The sequence below is a fragment of the Bidens hawaiensis genome, unplaced genomic scaffold, assembly GCF_021521415.1.
Source record: "Bidens hawaiensis isolate Kalapana, Puna unplaced genomic scaffold, B.hawaiensis_p1.1 tig00015774_1, whole genome shotgun sequence".
In the NCBI taxonomy this organism is placed as follows: Eukaryota; Viridiplantae; Streptophyta; class Magnoliopsida; order Asterales; family Asteraceae; genus Bidens; species Bidens hawaiensis.
The window spans coordinates 190,051-213,366 of NW_027492408.1; the positions used below are offsets into that span (position 1 = coordinate 190,051).

Sequence of the window (23,316 nt, forward strand, 5' to 3'; positions counted from 1 at the left end):
AGAATAAAAAGGTGTTAATTAGCTTAAGGATAAAGTACACGGCGAAGATTCTGCTTTCGTCCGTCAACAAAAAGAAAGAGAAGATCGATGAAGCGCTGGTAAGCGAGTGATGGATGCATGCGTGAACTCTAGTAACACAGGTTTAGTGTTTAATGTTTTATGGTTTTCTGAATTATGTTTCATGGGCTTCGGGCCAAAACTCTCTTATGTTAAGACATTAGTATGTTTTGTTTATTATTGATAAAACCTTCTGGTATGTCAATGTGCTTTTGATTATGATGTATCAGCTATGTATGAAAAGCTGGGTTTTGATGACCGAATTTTGAGGATTTTTAAATGTAACTGGGTTTTAGTATGTTAATGAAGTTGGTTTGTTAATCAAATGTGTATGTTTTTTCGGATGCAGTATATGCGTGGATAATTGATGTGTTGGGGAAGGTAACAGTTGTTGACTGAGGTTGTTGCGATGTGTTTGTTGTTACACGCAAAGTATGTGACTATTTTTTTGGTTTATATGTTGGCTGCCAAAGTAGCCATTGTGTGTGTTAGTTCGTTGCACCTAAAAGGTTCAATGTGTCAAATTAGTTAGTGTAATGCTCCATTGTTGAGATACGGTGGTTATGTTGTAGGGTTGTGTGGACCAAACTGGCATTTGGTGTGTTCAAGAGGAAGATAATGTTGGTTGCAACAGAAATAAGAAGTCAAATATCAAAGTATATAAGAATAAACGAGTTGGGCAGACGTTGGACTCAGCAAACGTGAGTACCTACCGGGTGACACAGACAAGCGCACGTACCTGGATGCTAGACGATGTTAGTACACACTGGAATATATGTGATTATAGTTACATAGCCATAAAGTTTGACTACATAAAAACATTGGGATACTACTGTGTTGAGTAGACTGGAGAAGCGCACCAAGAGAATGACACGTACGTGAACACCATTTGGTGCATCTGAATGATAGTACACAATCATAGTTGGCCAATAGGTAACCACATACTGGCCTATATCAAGGTACAACCGTCACGTAAACACCCGTTTATCCATAAATTGGTAATTATAGAATATAACATGTTGTGTATGTAGGTTTTTAAAAGATATTCACATACCATAACTTTGTGAACAAAGTGCCTTACCAAATGAGTTGTTCGACCACAGCAAAAATCCATGCTCACTTATTCGTTGACAGACAGAGACGCGCGTAGTTGACATGAAGGGGATGATGACAGCTGTTTGTATAGCTACTTATGTAAATAAGTCAATGTAAGTTACACAAGCATATGCAAGTCTAAAAGTGTACATAATCGAATAACATGTCTTGTACATGTAAGCGTACAACATGATTTGTGTTAAGGCATCAAATCCATGTTCAACAATCGGTTGGCAGATAGACATGCATGTATTTCATATGAAATAACTGAAGATAACATTTCATATGGCTGCAAACGAAAAAAAATAATCGTATGTTACACAAAAGTGATGTGAATAGAGGTGTATGAAATTGAAATGTGATATGTATTGAAAATGTTAAGGTGTAACAGTAGATGATAATGTCTCGTAAGAAAAAAACACAAAATAAAAAATAAAAGAAAAGATATTATTCAGTATTGTAGTCGGTATTGCTCGTGTCATCCGAATCTTCAGAAGAATCCGTTTCAGATGTGTCAACGGTCTCATTGGTTACAGCATCTTCCGCCGGTTGGTTATCCATCGTTGCCATTTTGTCTTTTCTCCTTTGTTGCCTTTCCTTTCGGCGTTGTTCCCTTTCTTTTCACCTACGTTCCTTCTCTTCCATAACTTTCTTATGGTTACACGAGTCATGACCACGAACCCGTTTGTTACATTTTGCACAAAAACGTTTTGGTTTTTTGCTTTTCTTCTTAGCCTTCTCGCCTGGACCAATCTTGCACTTGCGAGATCCTGAACCCTTATTTTTAATCCATGTTGGTGGCTTTATTGTGATTTGCTCAGGTAGCTTGTAGCCAATCAAATCTTGTATTATGGCGGAGTTGCTATTATAGGAAGGTTCTATAGGAATTGTTTCCCATATTTTGTCCTTGATCTGATGCATCTGATCGACCAACGATTGGAGAAGTTCTATGTTTCCTCTTGCACGGTCGGCGCACTGATTAGTCAAAGACAAAAACTGTTGCCTTAGTTTAAATCTTTCGTCAAGGGGAACGCCGTATCTGGTTTCAATCTTGAACAGTGATGAGGGTAGGACGTCACTCCTCCATCGAGATGGAATGTATTTGTCAGGGATTTCATCAATTAGCTCGATTTGGAAGACGTTGAAGATGTGTCTACACAGGTAGCCGATGCGAGTGAAACTCTTATAGGAACATGAAAATGTGTTGTCATTGGGATTGTGAGTCACCTGCAGTATACGTTCGATCAAGGTGAGTAGTTAGTGATATGACAGTAGGTAAGCGACAAATGTAAGATATTATGTTACATGACAGGAGATGTACCTTAAATTCGCCAACAAACCCATTGCGTTTGTCTATGTGATTGATAAGATGAATGTTCAGTCCATCTGCGGAGTCAACACGTGTACGCGCACAATGATACAATCCCTTTGCAATCTCTTTCTGAACTTCTATAAAAATTGTTAAAGTGTAGATGTAGGAGGCGTGATGCTCGATTGGCAAACGGGTCTCTAACGGCGGTGTCTTTGTTGTGGTATCATTTTGCAATTCGCGCTGCACGTGCCGTTGGGCATTCAATGCCATTTCAAAGCAGTTCATGAATTGAACAAGATTGTTGCCAGGGCTAGAATATACTTTGAACTATGAGTTGCAACTCTCAGAACGTGAGCTAGTCTTCATCAAACAACACATTGGAATATCTCTAAAGTAAGCCGGAGCCCAACTTTCCCTAATAGCAAACATGTCTTTTAACCATTTGTTTTCGCTTAAATTAAATTCGTCAATCAAATCATGCCATCTGGATTCAAACATCTCGGGCTTGATGAATACATTCCAAACCAGCTTGTTAACACGACATCTAATTTCTTCATTAACCTGAATCTCACCCTTCAGCTATAAAACAAAACAAAAGTAACTAGTATTGTTGAACGTGCAATAGAGCCAATAATTAACTTAAAATGACTGACGCATACCAAAATAATTAAAAACTTGAATAGAACATTCATGTTGAAAGGCGTATACAAACCTTAACAGGTATTTTGTTTGTAATGTGCAACATGCATAGTCTATGTGTAGATTCATTCAAAATAGATGAAACGGCTTGTTTCATTGCTAGATCTTGATCTGTCAACACCAACCTGGGCTGCTTGCCATGAGCGATAGGAACGCATGTAGTAACCACTGGTATGAGTCAATCGTTTCTGAATGTATTAAGCCGGCACCGAAGGTAACACATTTCTTGTGGCAGTCAACGCCCGTGAAAGGAACAAAAATAATGTCATGCCTGAATTAAAAACAAAGTGTGGTAAACTAGAATTAGAAGTTGTTGCCAAGAAACGTAATGCGATATTTGTTACCTGTTTGTTGAGTATGTTGCATCAAAAGCTAGCACTTCACCAAACATACTGTAGTTGCATCTAGATATGCCGTCAGACCAAAATATAGACCTTAGCACACCGTCAACAGCTTTGAATTGGAAAAAAAAATCCTCCAAATGACTCATGTTGTGGGTAAACCTATCGACAATCATTTGAGCATCCGCATCAGCTACACAATACCTGACATTACGAGCATGGTTCTTAAAATCAGTCTTTGAACCCGTAACCAAACGTTGTCCACCCTTCAAAGATGACTGAACACGGTGAGCAACGACTGGACCAAAACCTGTAGTTTGAAGATTTTGAATAAATTCCTTGTCTGAAAACTGTAACTATCTTCTCCTGCATGTTAGGTCCATATTGTAATCACTAACAAGGCCATGATTGTGAGCCTCTATGAAATCATATATCTCAAAACCGACCGAGTTCGATGGAACTTTAAGTTTTATACACGCATTGCAACCTATAACCTTTATATTCGTGTGGCGTCGCTTGGAAGAGGACGATGACGTGTCCATGGTATCCACATCTTTGCAACGCGGGGTACCGGCTTTGCTGCACACCATATACCTATGAGATATGGCACCTTTGGTCCATGTTATGGTTGACATCCTCACATCGAAACCGGCTTTCGCTGCGTACGCCTTGTACATTCGCACCGCGTCATCCCAAGTTTTAAATTGAATACCAATCGAAGGTTTTTCATGTGACGGGACATTTGGGATCCAAAATTTTGACCCATCAGACGAGTATAAGCAAATTGGTTCGTCATTCTCTGCATATAATGTTAATTGATAAAATTCAATCTACCTACTAATATTGGGATAGTAATAAGGAAGTGTTAATGAAAGAAAATAGAAGTAACTTAAACTTTCTAACTCTTACGCTCGTGGCTGATAACGCGTGGAACACTCGACTGTCCGAGTAACAACTCACTGTTTTCTAGATCACTCGTTTGTATCTGTGCAACAGCATGGTTTCCTGGAACAAAGCAGTTTGGATCTGATTATAATAGCCAGATAATGTGAAAAATGTTGACCAGCTAGAAAAAATATATGAAAATAGGTAGTCAAATAAAAGTAACAACAGTATACTACAACATAAACGCAGCTACACATCCGACGGAAAAGAATAAAACTGTCAGACCTACAAAGTATACTGCATCGACAAATGACAGCAATAACATAACAGCGTAAATGGATTAACAAAAACAAGATAGCCAATAACCCAAGACTGAAAAAATTCCTAACATTCATACGTCTTAAAAAAACTGTATTTCAATAAAATGAAGATCCAAAGACACGAAAATAAATAAAATTTGCAGAAGGTGTTGGTGCTTCTGACTAGAGAAAAAGTAACTCCTAATTCGTTGAATGACATTACATTAGTTAGTTCAAAGGTACATGTAATAATGTAAAAATAATATAGAAAAACAGACAAACGGGACAGTGAACGTAAGATTGTATCGGTTTGGAAAAAAAAGAAAACCAAACAATAAAATGCAAAGCTACACGGGTGAAAAACGTACACGAATATTTGTCAGGATCCGTGCATACAAATGTATGAACATACATACACAGGTGACAACCACACACGCATATTAGTTATGCATGAACCTACATACACAGGTGACGAAGCTACACAGGTGACAAACATACACGCATTTATGCGGATCCGTTCAAACAAATGTTTGAACAGACACACACACGTGACAGCCATGCACGCATATCAGTTATTTATGCACATACATACACATTTGACAATGTTGCACAAGTGAGAAACGTACACGCATATTTGCCATGATCATTACAATTTCTGAGTAAAGATTAAAGTTGAAAAAAAAATAAAAGAAGGAACACGTATAACTAACCGTCATACTCGTGAATCGGTATACTGCTTGTCTGAACATTATGTGTAGTTGACTCATTATCCATTGCACCTGTTTAGATATAGAATTTCAGAAAACCAACGGAATTTAAAAACCAAATTAATAGGAATAATTGTACCAAGATATTGGTTATATGTTTTGTGGAATAATGTGTTGAGCAATGAAACAATTAAGTAGAATAAGTAAAGGAAAATAAACAGTTTTATAATGATAAATGAACATTTATGGCTATATATTAAGTAAGACGTCTATAGGTTAATGAAATTGATCTTTCATAAATAGAAAACAAAAAACCAACACATGTTGGGATACATAAAAAAATGAAGAAAATCATCATCCAATAAAATTATATACATCTAACAATAAACGTTGAGCAATTTGAGAATCATTTATCAAACAATTAGTTGATTTCATAGTAAATTGCCATGTACTTTGATAACCTGATATTAAATTTACAAACCCTAAAAATTAATAAGATCATACAGCCAAAATTGGGGGAGGAGGGTGGAAGGGGGGAATCGAAATTGATATATACCTGGATTTGCTGATGTCGAATTGCCGAATCATCGTGATTTGAATGTAGCTATATCTGGAGCATAATAATATTACGCATGACTTTAGCTGGGTGATTGTTAAAATCGAAGTATATATGAACATCATGATTGAAAATCGCTTAGATTATTTGGGTGCTATTTCTCTGGGATTCTGAAATCAGATGTTTAATTTGAAAGATGGGGATGATGGATGTGGTATCAGATGATCGCCATTGATGTACAGATATTGAAACGGTTGCAAGATAACAGGATTTACCTATTTTATTAATAAAATAAAAAGACCATTCTAACCTTCTAATCATTTAAAAGAAAATATTAAAAGAAAAAATATGATTGGATGATATTACTTCTCGCACTTCTCGCTGTAAAAAAACTTCTGAATAGAACCAATACCTATATATATATATATATATATAACCTGTTGTTAATTCATCATTTTAATTTTATATATTTTTTATAATAAATAGTAAATATAAGTTTGATAATAATTAGTAAATAAAATACCTTATTTTTTATTTAGTAATTAACGAATTAAGTTGTATCAAATAAGATTAGGAAAGTGAGAAACACATTTACCAACTACATCAAATTGGTAAATACTTTTTAAAATACATTAAATTAGTAAATATTTTTTTATCTACACTCATTTGTTAAAAAAAAAAAAAAATCTTGATTTTGGACTCCACTTTAAACCATCAAATAGAATAAGGTAGTGGATAAGTCGGGTTCAAGACCTGGTTCTTCTTACCCTTTCGGTTTCCGTCGCCGCATGGCATAATGATTTACGACATTATTACTATACAACGGATGAGACTACTTTAAGTCCTTCACATGCCAAGCTCCTTCCCACACTATGTTGTTCGCAATGACGTCCTTTATCTCTATGGGAAGCTCTTTATTCCTGATTTTCCTTTACTTAAGCAATCCCTTCTATAGGAATTTCACTCCTCCAAATTAGGTAGCCACTCGGGAATTCATGCAACTTACAGGTGTATGACACCCCACTTCTCATGAGCAAAAATGAAAACCGATGTCATCGACGATGCCATACATGTCAAGCTACGAAGTGTCCGGCGCACAAACCATACGGGCAATTGCAAACTCTTCTCATTCCTTTGCATATTTGGGAAGATGTTTCGATGGATTTCATTACACAAAGTTGTGGCCCTCACAAGGTAAATCGGTTGTTTGGGTTATCATGGACCGCTTAAGCAAATTTGTTACGTTTGTGTCCCTTCCTGTATTAGATTATATTATGTAGTGTGAGTCCATGGGCCTACCTTAAGTGATTAGGTTTGCATATCATTCTCTGTATATTGTAATGCATTATTATCAATGAAATCGACCCAGTATTTACCCTTATCTTACATGGTATCACAGCCAAAAGGTACCACTTTCGCTGCCCCACACACAACCAAACCCTAGCCGTCTCTTAAGAGAAACCCTAGACAGGGCGGTGTGCCACTGCAGTCGCCGCCCTGTCCCGCCTTCGTTTTTTCCAATTTTTTTTCTCTTCGATCATTTTCTTTTCTCTTATATCCGGTTATAATAAAGCTTCATTTGATTTAGGCTTCCAATCATTACCATTCACGGGTGGCGGTGGCGTCCTAAGTAAATTAATTTACACCTAGTAGTATCTTTGTTTTGTTGCATTTGACTTTCACCATCACAGTGGAATCCCTAATATATATGAAGGGATCCATGCGTTACCAACAAGCAATGCCGTCATTCGTCATGCCACCTTCCATGTTTTGTTTTTCAATTTTGACTTCCTCCACAATTGGTTATCATCAGCCAATCATTACCCAAAATAGTTGGAGTTAATTTCTTTGATCCTCTTTTCCGCCAAGCAGCTCTTAGTTGCCGCCGCTCTCTTTTGTTTTTATTTATTTATCTCCGCGGACTTTGGTCCGCCGCTTGTTGGACTACGGTCCCTACTATTGCCGCTGCTTTCAGTCCTCCGCTCATTGGGCTCAGGTCCTTCACTGCGCCGCCTGCAGGACTACGGTCCACCGCTGCACTGCTAGTTAGTTAGAATTTCTACATCATTCCACCACCGCGCGCGGTTGCGCAACCGAATTGCATGCCTTTTTAAGGATTATGGGATCCATAATTGAAGACTACGGATGGTAAAATCAAGTAAAAGATGGATTTGTTGGCAAAAGTTTGGATTTTTAAGTCGATTGAAGCAAGTTTATCTGAATTATTGTAATACTTTTTTGTTTTTCCAGTCTAAGCTTCCGGTTTCCTTTCGCTTCGCCTGCAGGGGAGTATTAGATTATATTATGTAGTGTGAGCCAACGGGCCCACCTTAAGTGATTAGGGTTTGCATATCATTCTCTATATATTGTAATACATTATTATCAAATAAATCAACCCAGTATTTACCCTTATCTTACACCTGCGACTTTTAGCGCGGCATTGCTGGCCTCTTTATTACTCAAAGAGTTCTCTAAGTTGCACGGTCTGCCTAAAACTATCGTCTCCGATCGCGACCCTTATTTTCCTTAGCCGATTGTCGAAACAATAATTTAAACATTTAGGAACAAAGCTCGTGCATTCTAGTGACGGCCAAACGGAGGTCGTTATTATATGTTTGGAGGCCTACTTGAGAGACTTTGTTTATCGTCACCCAAAACATGGTCTCAGTTTCTGTACTTGGCTGAGTTTTGGTATAATGCCCCTTATCATTCTTTTATACAAATGCCTCCCTTCTGTGCGGTCTATGGGCGTGAAGCCACGACGATTCATGATTATAATGAATGGGAGACTACCACGGCATCCATTGATTCTTCATTAATGGAACACAAGAAATTGCTTGAAAAAATCAAGTTTTCCTTGGAGAAAGCATAACAATCCATGGTCGACCAAGCAAACAAACGTAGGTTTCTTAAGGAATTAAACCAGGCGAATGGGTTTGTCTTCGTCTACAGAAGTATCGGCAACATTCCGTAGATAAACAGGGTCATCATAAACTTTCTAAACGTTATTTTGGTCCCTATCAAAATACTTTAATCCTAAAAGTCTAACTCATTACCCGACTCGAAAAGTTGTACACTAAATACGAAATCCAAAACCTACAAAAATAATTTTCATCAATAATTTTTTCTCTTAACAATCCAATAATGCATACAATTGCAACAAAAGAATCCATCCATTTATGCAAACGCTTAATTTCTAAAGTTTACTAGAATTGGACGGAAATCCAGAGCACCTAAATCATAATTTTTGCTTTTCCTTATAATATTTCACCTTTTACTTTATATAACAACTTCAACTAATAATCAAAAACAACCAAACGATTTACAATGAACTGGCAGGTAAGCGGGCAACAAACTGCGCCGTAATCCTCCTTTTGGATAGCAAACCCAATCCTACTAAAAACAAAGTTTTAATTCTTATGGGCCGATAAATTTCTATGCATGACTTTCTAAACTCTGTTTAGAAGGTCCACGGCATCTGGAGCTAAGTAACCAAAAGTATCAAAGGTAAAGGGGATAAATACGTGTTGATTCTCCAAACAAGCTTTCCTTTTATCAAAGACAAAGGGGATAAACATGTGTAACCAAAAGTTCCAACTTAAATTGAGTTAATTAGCCTTCCTTTTGTCGGAGCAAATACTTTCTTCTCCTTGCACCAACTAATTCTTCAGTAACCTCATCTGGCATTAAGTTCAAAGAAAACGATAAATGAGTGCGGTTTAGTAAAAGGAAAGCTCAATATAATTTTAAAGATTAAATTCTTTCATTGCTAAACTCAAAGGATTACAATAACTTTATACAGATATATATACTGGCAACAAGTTGAGTCGCAGTCCCCCCCCTTTTAAATAACAAAACCAATATAATTTATTTGTTAATTAAATTCTCTTGTTCACTTACACGAAAACATAGAAGAAAACATATGCGCCCGTCTTGCTTAATATCACAAAATAGCACAAAAGTCCTCAGGAATACCAAAGTTTCCATCCATCTGCAAAAGTTACAAGTTAATTTCAATAGCGAAGCATTAGCTAACGCTTAACTTCCACTGAGCTTGAGCTCAACTCCTTTCATAGTTTTTTAGAGTTGAGCTTGACCTCGGGCTCAACTTGTCTACTAGTAATTAATTAAGTTTGGGTTATTGGATTTTAATAATTAACTAATGGCTACTAGCCGATAATAATCCCACTGAGTTTATGCCACTGGTTGTCTCAAATTTTAAAAAATTGGTTCTCAATGGTCCCCTATTAAAAAAGAATTAGATGCATTAACTTTTTTACGGATTTCAAACTGATTTTTTTGAATAAGAAAAATGATGCGAGTCGATTAATGTAGAAATTAGCTCGAAACATTGCTACAAACGGCCTACTTTTTGTTAATTGGAAGTTCAAGCACCCGATTTGAAGCACTAATCAAGCCGTTCGTGGCATCTTTTAGAGCTTAGTAATTTACATCAATTGACTCATATTCCCCTTCCAATCAAAAAACCTGAAAAATTCAGGAAAAAACGTTAAGTTTTTTAACGTTAATATCGTTAAGTTTTTTTTAACGATAGACCACTGAGAGCTAAGTTTGTTAAATGGGACCACCACTAGCGATAAACTCATGTAGGATTATTATCGGCCACTAGCCTTTAGTTGGAATTATTAAAATCCAATAAACATCTAATTTTTATATTATATATTTATAATTATTTTTGTATATTTGTTTTCAATTATAATTTAATATATAACATAATATATGTTATTTTATTATTTTTGTCATAACATTATTTTCATAACATTATATATATATTAATAATTATCATATATACTAAGATATTATATATATTAAGAATTGTACAGATGTCAGACTCGTTTAGGTTTGGGAGCCGGCTCGAGCTAGATAATTGAAGCTCAGGGTCGGGCTCAGGCCCGTCTATTAAACGAGCTTACTTTTAGGCTGGTGCTCGGGCTCGTTTAAGCTTTTTCACGAGCCGATCTCAAACGGCTCAACTGGTTTGCTCCCCTAAGCATTATTATTAATTTGGGATACGCATTTGTCATACCTCATGTTGTGCTGCAATATAATCATTCATATTGCTATATGTTCTTCCTTGATGATCAAAATCCATATTGGGCATATGATTTTCACCATAACTCCATCTTTTCATGTTAGGACAATTTGTCACTCGAACACCCACAAAAGAAGGATATTTGATGGTAGAATGGCCGGCGAAGAAGCTCTCGAGTTTGGGCAGTTTATATAGGTAAATACGGGTAATCAAGGGAAGCACGATATCTGTATTTAACAATTCAATTTCTCTATTTCCCGCTATTTGCTCATCTCCGGCCGAAATGACTTCCAACAAATTCTTACATTTTGTGATATATATATCTGAAAGACTGACAAGCCCTTGCGCCACACTCACAGGGAATAACTTTGTTAAGGAGTGGCATTTAGTGATATTGATTAAGACAACATTACAAAAGCTTATATATTGATGTGGGCGATCCCATAGAATCTCTAAGTTATTTAATCTGTCCAACCCGATTGTTTTCACTTGCGTAAAAAATTTTCTTTCACCAACTTTGTTCGATGTAGGAAAGGTCTGCATTACATCTAGGTCACCTGTCTTCACCAGGCTTGTAACATTGTCACACATCGCCAATTCAATATGCTTTAATTCATCAAAATCTTCTCGGTAAAGGTCTGCTATGATGCTCTTAAGAGCTGTTATATCCGACAATACTAACGCTTCACTTACTGGAATTAGTTTCATAATTGCCGTCTCAAATGGGAAGCTAGATTTTGAAATAGATATGCAACGTTTATAAGAACGATCTGTATCCGAATCAACAGATTTCCCAATGTCAAATTCTGTTAAAGTTTCGATTGTGGGAAGAGAATGCAAGTCAGGAAGTCTTAAATGAAGAATTTTGAGTTTCAGTTCGCTTAGTTCCACTAGAAAATCACAATTCCCATCTTTCAACCCAACATACAACTCCTCCAACCTAGTGAGCTTTGATATGACAACGGGTGTTACATAAGATAGATCTTTACAAGAGTAAACATCCAGTAGCCTTAAATGGATCAATTGCCCGATCTCTTCAGGAATATTTGTAATTCCAGTATTTCTAAGCTTTAGAATCTCAAGGCATGTTAACTTCCCAAGAATAAGAATCTCACCAAGTGATGCGTTGCCACTTAAATCTAGCATGCGGAGTTTAGTGAGGTGCTTTAGTGATTTTGGGAGAGATGAGATATCGTTACCGGCTTTATCTAACACTATAAGTTTTTCCATTCCATGAAAGAATTCATCAGGAACAATTGAAATTTTATTATTTTGTATAAGAAAAGTATCAAGGTGTGGGAAAAGAAGTTCATAATCAGGAAGCTCGCATATTTTATTGTTCATGAGCGATGCCTTCGTGTAAGTGCTTATAAAGTTGAATCTTGGTTTCCATTCTACTAAACCTTTTCCTGACTGCACCAAAAACATGTCATTACCTTTAGAAGTAATGAACAATGCCATATCACGAACAATGTCGTGCATTTTGTAATTTTCTTCTTTTTCTTCAAATGTATAAGTCTCCTCCATGTGCAGTAACAAGGAAGATGATTTGAGGGACTCAATAGCTAATAATACTCTATCTTTCACAACCTGAATGCTATCAGAATTATTAAAAATCCCAAGGCAAAACCCGTAATATGTCAACCTTTCAACATCAATGAATCTATCTTCTGGGAACATACTACACAGTAAGAAGCACGATTTAACTACTTCACTTTCAAGATAGTCATAGCTTAACTTCAATTGCATTATTCCTTTTCTTTTGAAAGAGGCATCCTCATCGGTTGGATCTTGTAGTAGACGTAGAGCTTTCTCCCATAAATTAACTTCTTTGTTCTTTAGAGCCTTTCCTACAGCTTGAATAAAGAGGGGCAAACCACCACATTCTTTAACAATCTCCAACGCAACTTTTTTCGATTTATCGTCCCATACACTTTTACCAATCACAATTTCAAAAAGTGCCCATGCTTCGTTTTCTTGCAAAGGGTTTACCGAAATGTTCTTCTGAGCATTCATTGCCTCACACACATCTTTGCTTCTAGATGTAAGCAAAATCTTGCAATTCATATAGTCACTCCCGCATGGAATGCCCAATTCATCTAGCTTCAATTCCTCCCAAATGTCATCAAGAATTATTAGAACCTTCTCTCCATTGATTAGTTTACTTGCAGCAACTTGAACCTTTTCTTGAATCATTTTGGCATCAACAGTTTGTGAGACTGCTAAAAATACAATGTCTGCAAATTGATTCTTCATTTGTGCAGCAACTTCACTGGCTAGTGTAGTTTTCCCTACACCTCCTATGCCAATGATTCCAACCATTTGTATCGTGTCATCTTCTATAGCTTGAATGACCTCCTTTAGTATCGACTGGTGGGAATCGATATATTCAAGTTTTTTTCTTTGGTAGAGGTCTATGAATCCTGGGGTGCGGGTAGGAAGGGAGACACGAGTTTCAAAATCCTTACCGTCTCCTTGGTGTTGCTGAAGAAAAGCAGTTTTCTTTGCCTACGTCTTACTGTAATGATGGAGAGTGCTCAAATTGACACACAATCGCAAGTTGAAGCATGTCTTCTTGGATGCAGCTTCTTTGTTAATAAAATCTGTGGCGTCGGATATAGTAGCATCTGCCTTCTTCATCCACTCTTCCACGCCTTCTAGGAGAATTTCACCTTTAGAGTTAGCCAAATCTATTTGTTGTTGAATCCTTCTCTTCATAACCGACAGCTTTTCAGCTTCATTTTTAAAATTTTCAACATTTTCAGTGCACTTCCATATGTCCCTAATCTCCTTTTTAGCCACATCAAACAAGGAGAGCACTACCTTATCAACTAGCGAACTAATTACCTCCATTTATTCGACTGTTTGATTGGAAAAGTAGTTTAAAAGGATAGGGTGTAGATCTACAAACAGGAAAACAATTATATGATCAACAAAATCAAGAATATAAATATGTAACGCTTATGGTTAAATAACTTGTACTATAGCTGCAGTGGTTAGTCGCGTTAATGCATGTGTGTGTTGGCTCATTTTGCAAAACCACCTTTTTAAAAGAGTTTACCTTATATTCGTTTTGTTGGAATTAATGAGTATGAGATCCCTCTTTATGTACATCTTGTAAAAATCTTCTTAATTATGTTCATAATGATAATTAAGTTACAATTAATGTGCATAAGTAAGATTTATTGTTAGACTCTTCATGAGTCCTAATGTTTATGTAAAAATAGAGGTTTTGTGCCTTGGTTAAATATAAGAAGAGAAGTCTCAAATAAAAGGTTGATCATCAAAAAGAAACCTTTGTGTACTTTTTTTTCAAGAAATATTGGAAAAGAATGCTCTTTAAACTTTATCTTTATATTTCCAAGTTCTAACACACTAAACTATCTGGTGTAACATCAGGCGCGTTACCTTCCCCGACATTACATACTGTTTCGGTTGTTGTACCCTAGGAGATAGACGGGCTCTTTAATAGAGGAACGAAATTTGTATTAAGGGACCCGTGTTGAACACGAATCCTCAGCCACAACCGTCAACATTAGTTTGTTCATTCTTGTAGCGACGTATTGTACAAGAAGGCATGGCTCACGCATTCGTCATACAAGAAGATGCGGATCAAGATCTCGTTGAAGACTATATAAAAGATTGTTCAAGAATACGCCATTCGAGCTTAGTTGAAGACCAAATGTGATGAAAACTCAAGACGAATATATTATTTGAAGACCTATTAAAGTATTCGCTGAAGACACCGGTTCGAACCAATTTTAGAGTATGAAAAATTGTATTTTATAATCGCTTGATTCAATTTTGTAAACGGTATCATGCTAGAATATTTCCCATTACTAATGAGAGTATAGTTAGCGTTTATTGTATTTTATTCTTTAAATAAAATGTGACCCATGTCCAAAATTCTTAAAATAGATTTCGTAAGATTGTTGCTACCATCTTAAAACCTATTTTATAAGGATTTTGGATTCATGAAAGAATTGATTAAAAGGTATTTGAATTTTTTTTTTCATGAAACTTTAGAAATAATTTTGAGAAATATCATAACATTGATTTTTGATATTTTAAAAGCTTAGAGTACAATCTTATATCTAGAAAATACCGTGTTACATAACGAAATGTTTGATTCGATCGTTTGGTTTAGAAACGGTTTTTGTAATTGTTCGCATTCTAATAATAGTGTTAGAAATGATTTTTAGATTACCGTTGAGGTTTTATTTTAAATGATTTTTGTAAGTGTTTATGCCTAACAATTGTGTTAGAAATGGTTCTTGGTAAACCGTTCATTTTAAAATAATTTTCGTAATCGGCTGTTTTCTAAAAATGTAGTTGGTTATTTTTCTAACTTATGGGTTAGATCAGGTGTATTGTATACAACATATGTTTAAATATATAGCATGCGTGTTAGATACGGTTTATTATATATAAGCATATGTGTTTAAAATGTTTTATCTAAACGTTAATTTCTAGCGTGCGTGTTAGAACAAAAAAATACGGTGAGACGTCTATTTTGGTGAAATAGTGCACAAAGCCTTTACGTGTGTCTGTTCATATTCCTCCCATTAAGGTACCAATAATTCAAGTCTTAACTCAATGTTAATGGAACGACTTTTACGCTATGAATTAGAAAACCTAACAATTTAAAAGGTTTTGTCTCAACATGTAATGTTTCATGTATGTATAGTTTTTTCTCTCACGTACGCGCTAGAATCGTTTAAGTTCTAGCATGTTTGTTAGAATTTTTTTTATCTTATAAACCATACAAGCCGTAAATGTTTTATGTAAACATTTAATTATCTAGCGTGTGTGTTAGAAACAATTAAAACTGGTTTCTTTTATATACTCTATCCTTGGAAAACGTTATATAAAAACGTTAAGTTTTATAATGTACCCGTTATAAAATGTTTTTTAAACATGTGTGATAGAAACTGTTTTAGTACATGGATATTAAATCTAAACCATATAAAGCCGTTTGATGTTTTAGGTTTTAATCTTTGATTTTATAAACCCTTATTGACATTGTTAATATAATATATTGCAAAACTAAGTAAATGATCTAGAATGATTTTTAAACAAAGTTTTGAATATTTTAGATAATTCAAAATGATTCACTACTCTTGCTAATAGTAGAATATGTTTATCTAGGATAACGTTCTCAAGGATAATCTATGGTGAAAAACAACTTCCTGTTGTGTGAACAAGATTGATTGTTCAAGCTTCACTGCTTAAATGTATTCATTGCAACAACTTGATGTTGTTTTGAACGCCCTACTTGCGGTGCGCGCATATAATGTATGTATGTGTGAACCATCGGGTGGACAAAAGTGAAATTGCACTAATTTTGAAGTTATTTTACCAATCTCGTTAAAATAACGTTAAAAGTGGCGGAGGGTTAATCAGGCATCATGTGGTGGCGCTGATAGCCGAAAGACAGGGTACATGCACCAATCAACCGGTGTGCCGATTGTTGAGTGTTATGTGCCTTATATCCAAGGCTTGATGCAAAACTACTATCGAGCCGGGGGTCTAACCGAAAGCAGCCTCTGTTGGGTCGGATTTCTTAATAAGGAAGATTGGAATCTTCTCAACCTCCTCAGAAACGGCTAAGTATGGAATACGAGCAAGCCCAGACGATCAAGCATGGTTTTTACTACTTCGAGCAAGGTTCTGAATCTTAAATGGTTGATTCTTCTAAGTGTTGAAGGCTTCGAGCAAGCTACACCTCAACGAGCAAGGGTATTCTTTTATCGAGCATGGATTGCCAATCGAGCAAACAGCTTGATCATACAAGTTCCAGCCAAGTGTTACGAGCACAGGATGATCGAGCACATGGGGACGAGCATGGATGCAATAAGAGGATGTCACGTGAATCAAAGCAAAGACTTCAAGCACAGTTCAGTTACCGAGCAAGATTTACATCCGAGCATGATAAAGATTGCTGAATAAGAAAAGCTGAAGACATCAAGAAGAATGAGCTTGCTCGATGGACTTATTCTAGCAAAGTTTGAACAAGTCAAGAGGAATGAAGCTTACTCGAAGAGAATATGTATTCTTCAAAAGAGAATATATTCTAAGTAAAGTATGCTCGAGGACACTCTCCGAGCACACCTTGTATAGGAAGCTTGCTCGAGGTCTGAAACACTTGTATTAGATTTATCTTTCATTATGTAATGTCTAGGACGTATACATGGAATGTTAGGGTCTATATATAGACATCCTAGGGTACGACTAGGAAGAGGGTTTTTGGCACGCATACTGACTATCTTTGCAGACGAATATCAAAAGTCGCCGTCACACAAAACCCTAGACATTCCATTCACTGTATCATTGACGTATCATTTAATATAGTGAATCTTTGTCGTTGAAATAGTCTTTACCGATTATCATTTATTGTTTTGTGTTTGATAATTCTCCACAAGCTTTCATTCTCAATCATTGAATATCCTGATTCCGCCGAGATACTCAATCGGTCTTTGAGTAATTAAGTCGGTGTGTTCTTGTCAAACCTTTGCTAAGGTTGCACCCGAAAGACGGTCCTGACAAGTGGTATCAGAGCTTGAGTAAGCTCACTAAAGACCACGAGACTGAAGGTTTGTGAGGAAAAGTGAAGATTAACTGTGAATTGCTATTGATAACATCAGATCTGATAAAATGGAAGATCAAGAAGTTTCAACCAACAAGATTCTAAGATTACTTGGACAAGAGAACTTCATAAAGTGGAAGGTGTTGTTTGAGGCTGCTGTGAACTACAACGATCCAGAACTATGGATGGCTATTACTGAAGGGAATTACACTCCTTCAGCCGTTCCAAATAACAGTGCTGCGGTAGATCTAAGAATGAAAAAGAGGGATGACAAAGCACTGTCCATGCTGAAGTTGGGACTTTCATGGGAGATTCTAACCACTGTAAATCATCATAAGAATGCTAAGGATATGTATGATGCAGTGATTGAAATGTTTGAAGGTAATATTAAGTTAAGAGACATAAAGAAAGATCGATTGAAGCAGCAGTTGGACAGGTTCAAGTTTAAGGAAGGAGAAAGTCTAAAGTCAGTGTTACAAAGGTTCATGACCATTGTAAATGAAATAAGGACCACTGATTTGCAGATTTCCGACTTTGAGCTTAACAAGAAGTTTTTATCAACTTTCAATGGGTAACTATCACAGAACGGGGGTGGAACCTTCTTGTACTTCTCTTATTCAGTCATCTTTTCAACATGCCCAACAATGTTTCCAGTAGAGACTAGGTTTTTTAAAAACTCAATTTCAATCAATAAATCAGCATTCTTGAGTTTCGCTTCAACAAACATCTTCTTCAGTCCTTCTATCTCAATTCTCATTCTGGATTGAGCTTGATATGCTACCATGCAATCATCCTCCAAACCTTTGATTTGACTTTCATATGTAGCCTCACTTTCAACATACACATTTAGAAAGACATCTGTCCTACCACATTCAATTTTCCATTTTCCAACCTCCTGATTTAATTCTTCAATTTTAGCAAGAAGATCAGAAATAGAAGTATCAGAATGTACCTGAGTGTTTGAAGATTCAGCCTTCTCATTAATTTTGGCCATGAATGCAACATTTGCTCTTTCCATCTCAGCAGCATGATTACTCCAGTCAAACTCTCCATCCTGAGCCACCCTTGCAACGGCCACATTCCCTTGATCTCTTTGTTGGTTCACACCATTTTGAGATGGTCTGCTTTGATTTGTATGAACCTGCACTTGATTAGTTCTCTGAGGTTGAAATGTTTGTTGTTGGGTTCTATTCTGATTTTGATAGGGATTTTGATTGGGCATTTGAGTCCTTTGCTGCTGAAAGTTCTGATTCTGATTCTGATAGAACTGACTTTGATTGAGTTGATTTCCAAACTTTCTTGGCATGTTGCACTCTCTTGCAAAGTGTTCAGGTTGTTGACAGTTATAACAGATGGCCTTGGATTTGTCAAATCCAATTCTTTCATTTGGTCCATTGAAACTACTTCTGCCAGTTCTGTTATACAACCTTTTACTTCTTACTGCCAACATGGCTGCTTGCCATTTGATGTCCATATCTTCTAAATCATCAGCATCAATTTGTTTTAAGTCTTCTTGCATAATGCTTGTGTTTATCAGATTCTTGGCAACAAATGCATGATAAGACTCAGTGAACATTGAGAACAAGGCCTAATAGTCTGTTCCTTGAGTCTGGTTGTGATATGCAGAATTTGATTGCCCATTTCCAGTAGATGGATGGTCATCTTCAATCAGTTGCACATTGAATCTTGACTGATTGTTACATGAGGAGTGTGCATCTGATGGTTCCTCAACAATAGGCTGTTGATTCTTGACAGAGAGGTTGCCCATGGGTGCCACAAGTGCATTGATCATTTGGAAGCTTGGCTTGTCCACTCGAATCATGTGATTCTCTATCATTTCATGTTCAGCAGCCTTGAGGAAGGCAATCACATCATCTAGTTTGAAGGTAGGAAAACTTGCCTTTTCCTTTATGAACTAGCTTGCAGTATACCATTCCCCAGATAGAGATGATAAAAGCTTCTTTTTAAGCTCAAACAGTTCAAAAAATGTGTTTGATGATAAGCCAGAATTTATCAAGCAATATGATGATGTGATGGTAGATCAGAATGGAGAATTTGTAATGAAAAAGGCTGACAAGCAAGAAACTGTGGTGAATAAACAGCTTCAAGGAGAGAAAAAGAAGTGGAGTGAATACTCCTGTGAAGAAAGCAATTGTAGCTGTGGAAGCTCTCAGTCATCAAAGAGGAAGAAGAAGAAGAAGAAGAAGAAGAAGAAGAAGAAGAAGGGAGCAAAGAAGAAGAAAGGTGACAAAATTCCTCTTCTGCCACCTATGACATCAAAGGTGAGAGAACATCATGAGGAAATGAGAAGAGAGCATGTTCCATTTGATATATGTGCTAGATCACCACCAGCCATCAAGAAGAGAACAGTAACATAAAGCAAATTCTCTTATAATCAAAGTCGTCCACCTATCTACCCAGTTTTCTCTAATCATGAATTATTTGATGTGGGTGATGTGGACTATGCTCCAAGAAGAAGATGTTTAAAAGAACAAGAGGAAAGTTCTTCACAATTGCCATCTAAGCTGAAGAGATTGTTTTTGTTAAAGAAAAATGTTCCCAACCAATTGATCTCAACAAGCCAATCAAGATGGACTTTTCCAACACTATGTACTCAAAAACATCTTTAGGGTTTGATTTCCCTAAACCAAGTGACAAGATCAAGGACAAGAAACTTCTTGAGGATTTGGGAAACTTTGCTAAAGTGTTCTGCACAAAATGTGATGTATATGGGCATCACACTGACTCTTGCTGGATTCTTGAGGATAGTTTTGAAATTCCAGATGTGGTTAGTGGCTATGATATGAAAAGCTACAAAGAAATGTATGAGAGATACTTGAAGGGAATAAAAAATCCATCTGAAGAGAAGAACTATCAGTCTGTGTTGGACCAAAGACTCAAAGCAAATTTGAAGCTTAAAGAAGATGATAGAATCCTGAAAACAACAGACAAGAACAGAAGATCTCCAAATGAAGAAAAGGCTAAGAAGAGATCAGGTATTCTTAATGGTGATGAGAAGTTTTTGTTAAAACAAGGATTTGAACCAAGAGGATTTCAGTGGAAAGTAAAGAAGGAAGTAGAAGGTGGGAAGGATAAGGTGATGGAGGAAGTTGATGGAAGCTTTACAGTGTCTGCAGTGCACATTGGATCAAAATTAGACACTGATGATGAGTGTGAAGTTGTGTATGAAGATCCACCACCAGTTCAAATTCCAACTTCTGATACATCCTCCACTTTCTCTGAATTACAAACTGATGGAGTTTGTAACTCATAATCAAACTGATTTCTTTTGTGTGTGTGCAGGATCAGTCCATGAGCAAAAAATGATTTATGGTATATGGACAGTGGATGTTCAAGGCATATGACATGTGACAAGTCTGCATTAATAGATTATGTGAAGAAGTATGAGGGACCAGTTGCATTTGGGAGTGATGAAAATGGAGGAAAAATTGTTGGCAAAGGAACACTCACAAATGGCAAAGTATCCTTTGTGAATGTTCTACATGTTGAAGGACTACAGTACAATCTGCTGAGCATTTCTCAAGTTTGTGACAAAGGATATAAGGTTGCCTTTAATGATGAACATTACCTGATTTTGAAGCCAGAGTTTGTGATACCAACAGAAATGATTATGATGATGGCTCCAAGAAATGGCAATCTCTATGAACTGAGAATGAATACTGCAACTTCAAGATGTGGTTCATGCTTTGTATCAAAGGCAACTGAGAATGAATCTGTTTTATGGCATAGGAAGATGTGTCATGTAAATTTGAAGAACATGAACAAGCTATCGAAAGGTGAACATGTTGTTGGTCTTCCCACAAGAGAGTTCAAGCTGGAAAACAAATGCACATCTTGCCTTAAAGGAAAACAACACAAATCCTCACACAAGAGCAAACTGCTGAATACAATTGATGAGGTTTTGGAACTACTTCACATGGACTTGTTTGGTCCAGTGAGTGTTCCAAGTGTTGGAAAGAAGAGATACTGCCTAGTAATAACTGATGATTTTTCATGGTTTACATGGGTCTTTTTCATGGGAAGCAAGGATGAGACTCCAGAGTTACTCAAGGCTTATGTTTTGAAGATGGAAAATCAACTTGAGAAAAGAGTGAAAGTGATTAGAAGTGATAATGGGTTAGAATTCAAGAATGAGACTATGAGTGAATTCTGCACTTCTAAGGGTATTTTCCAGCAGTATAGTGCTCCTAGAACCCCTGAACAAAATGGTGTTGCAGAAAGGAGAAATAGAACTTTAATTGAAGCTGCAAGAACCATGATTGCTGATGCCAATCTGCCTGTTACTTTCTGGGCAGAAGCAATAAACACTGCATGTTATGTATAGAACAGGGTTCTACTCAACAAGGCTCAAAACAAGACACCATATGAAATTCTCTATAAGAGAAAACCTTATGTGAAGTTCTTGAAGCCTTTTGGATGCAAATGCTCACTCTTGAACACAAAGGATTACTTGAATAAATTCCAGTCCAAATCACTGGAATGTTTCTTTGTGTGCTACTCATCTCACTTAAAAGCTTATAGAGTCTATGTGAAAGAGCACATGGTGGTGATTGAATCGTCTGACATTATCTTCAATGAAAACCAGTTCAACAATACTGATGGTCCAAAATGGTTATTTGATCTTGAGAAAATGATCAAACCATTTAAAATCTACAGTGAAGACATGGATGATAGTATGTACAGACCCAGCTTTGAAGAAAAAGGAAAAGCAAAGCAAGTTGATCTGGACAAACTATGGACCTCAGTTGCGTCTGAAGCAAATGGATTTACCTTTGGAGGTACTATCCAAGGAGAAGATGATCTAGAGAGAGTTGGACAAGAGGCTGAAGTTGAAATCTCAAATGAAGGTCCAAGTGTTATTGAAAGTGAACCCATCCAAAGTCAACAACCTTCTCAAACTGAAGAAATGTGTCAGTTACAATTCCTGTTTGACTCATTGTAGATAGGAGGAAATGAGGCATCTACATCAGAACTCAATTTTGTTCAAACTTCTACTAAGACTCAAGTCACATCTGAAGATGAATCTGTTGAGTTAAATTTGTCAAATCTAGAAGCAGAAGTGTGTGTACCTCCAATTGTAAAAAGTACCTCAAATGAAAGAAATCATCCTGCAGAGAACATTATTGGAGATCTACATGAGAGAGTTACCAGAAGTGCATCTGAAAAAGGCAAATATCTGCCTGTATGCTTGTTTCTTATCCCAAGTTGAACCAAAGAACATCAATCAAGCTTTGAAGGACAATAGCTGGGTGGAAGCTATGTAGGAGGAATTAGTTCAGTTCAGAGACTTACATGTGTGGGACTTGGTGGACAAGCCCAGAGGAAGGTATGCAATTGGTACAAAATGGGTCTTCAGAAACAAGAAGGATGAAAGGGGGATAGTGATAAAGGACAAAGCTAGATTGGTAGCTCTAGGATGTTTACAAGAAGAAGAAGTAGATTTTGAAGAGGTATTTGCTCCTGTTGCAAGACTAGAGGCTATTAGGATTTTTCTGGCATATGCAACATCAATGAACATTAAAGTCTATCAGCTTGATGTAAAATCTGCATTTCTGAATGGAAAGATAGATGAAGAAGTGTATGTCACTCAACCTCCTGGATTTGAAGATCCAATTCATCCAAACAAAGTCTACAAGCTTAGCAAGGCATTGTATGGATTACATCAGGCACCAAGAGCCTGGTATGATGAGCTGTCTAACCATCTA

General features: G+C 36.6%; 2 protein-coding genes and 1 pseudogene across 2 annotated transcripts; all 3 read right to left on the reverse strand.

Moving 5' to 3' along the window:
- Window positions 1-1,773: 1,773 nt before the first annotated feature.
- LOC143549748 (protein FAR1-RELATED SEQUENCE 6-like) lies at window positions 1,774-2,734 on the reverse strand. The gene is made up of 2 exons (XM_077040576.1): window positions 2,474-2,734; window positions 1,774-2,379 (listed from the first exon to the last, which is right to left on the reverse strand). Exons 1-2 carry the CDS (start codon window positions 2,732-2,734, stop codon window positions 1,774-1,776), a joined length of 867 nt encoding a protein of 288 aa, XP_076896691.1.
- A 57-nt stretch (window positions 2,735-2,791) lies between these two features.
- Window positions 2,792-5,462, reverse strand: LOC143549749 (protein FAR1-RELATED SEQUENCE 5-like). The gene is made up of 6 exons (XM_077040577.1): window positions 5,399-5,462; window positions 4,414-4,530; window positions 3,899-4,303; window positions 3,508-3,814; window positions 3,302-3,434; window positions 2,792-3,043 (listed from the first exon to the last, which is right to left on the reverse strand). Exons 1-6 carry the CDS (start codon window positions 5,460-5,462, stop codon window positions 2,792-2,794), a joined length of 1,278 nt encoding a protein of 425 aa, XP_076896692.1.
- A 4,432-nt stretch (window positions 5,463-9,894) lies between these two features.
- On the reverse strand, window positions 9,895-13,857 carry LOC143549751 (putative disease resistance protein At1g61300; annotated as a pseudogene).
- Between the last annotated feature and the right edge of the window lie 9,459 nt (window positions 13,858-23,316).

Coding starts and splice junctions, on each gene's coding strand:
- LOC143549748 (XM_077040576.1), bottom strand. CDS start 2,734: ATGGCATTGAATGCCCAACGGCACGTGCAGCGCGAATTGCAAAATGAT. Junction 2,380..2,473: donor GGTTTGTTGGCGAATTTAAG/GTACATCTCCTG, acceptor CGTATACTGCAG/GTGACTCACAATCCCAATGA.
- LOC143549749 (XM_077040577.1), bottom strand. CDS start 5,462: ATGGATAATGAGTCAACTACACATAATGTTCAGACAAGCAGTATACCG. Junction 4,304..4,413: donor ACGCGTTATCAGCCACGAGC/GTAAGAGTTAGA, acceptor CATTATATGCAG/AGAATGACGAACCAATTTGC. Junction 3,044..3,301: donor ATGCGTTCCTATCGCTCATG/GCAAGCAGCCCA, acceptor TTTGTTTTATAG/CTGAAGGGTGAGATTCAGGT.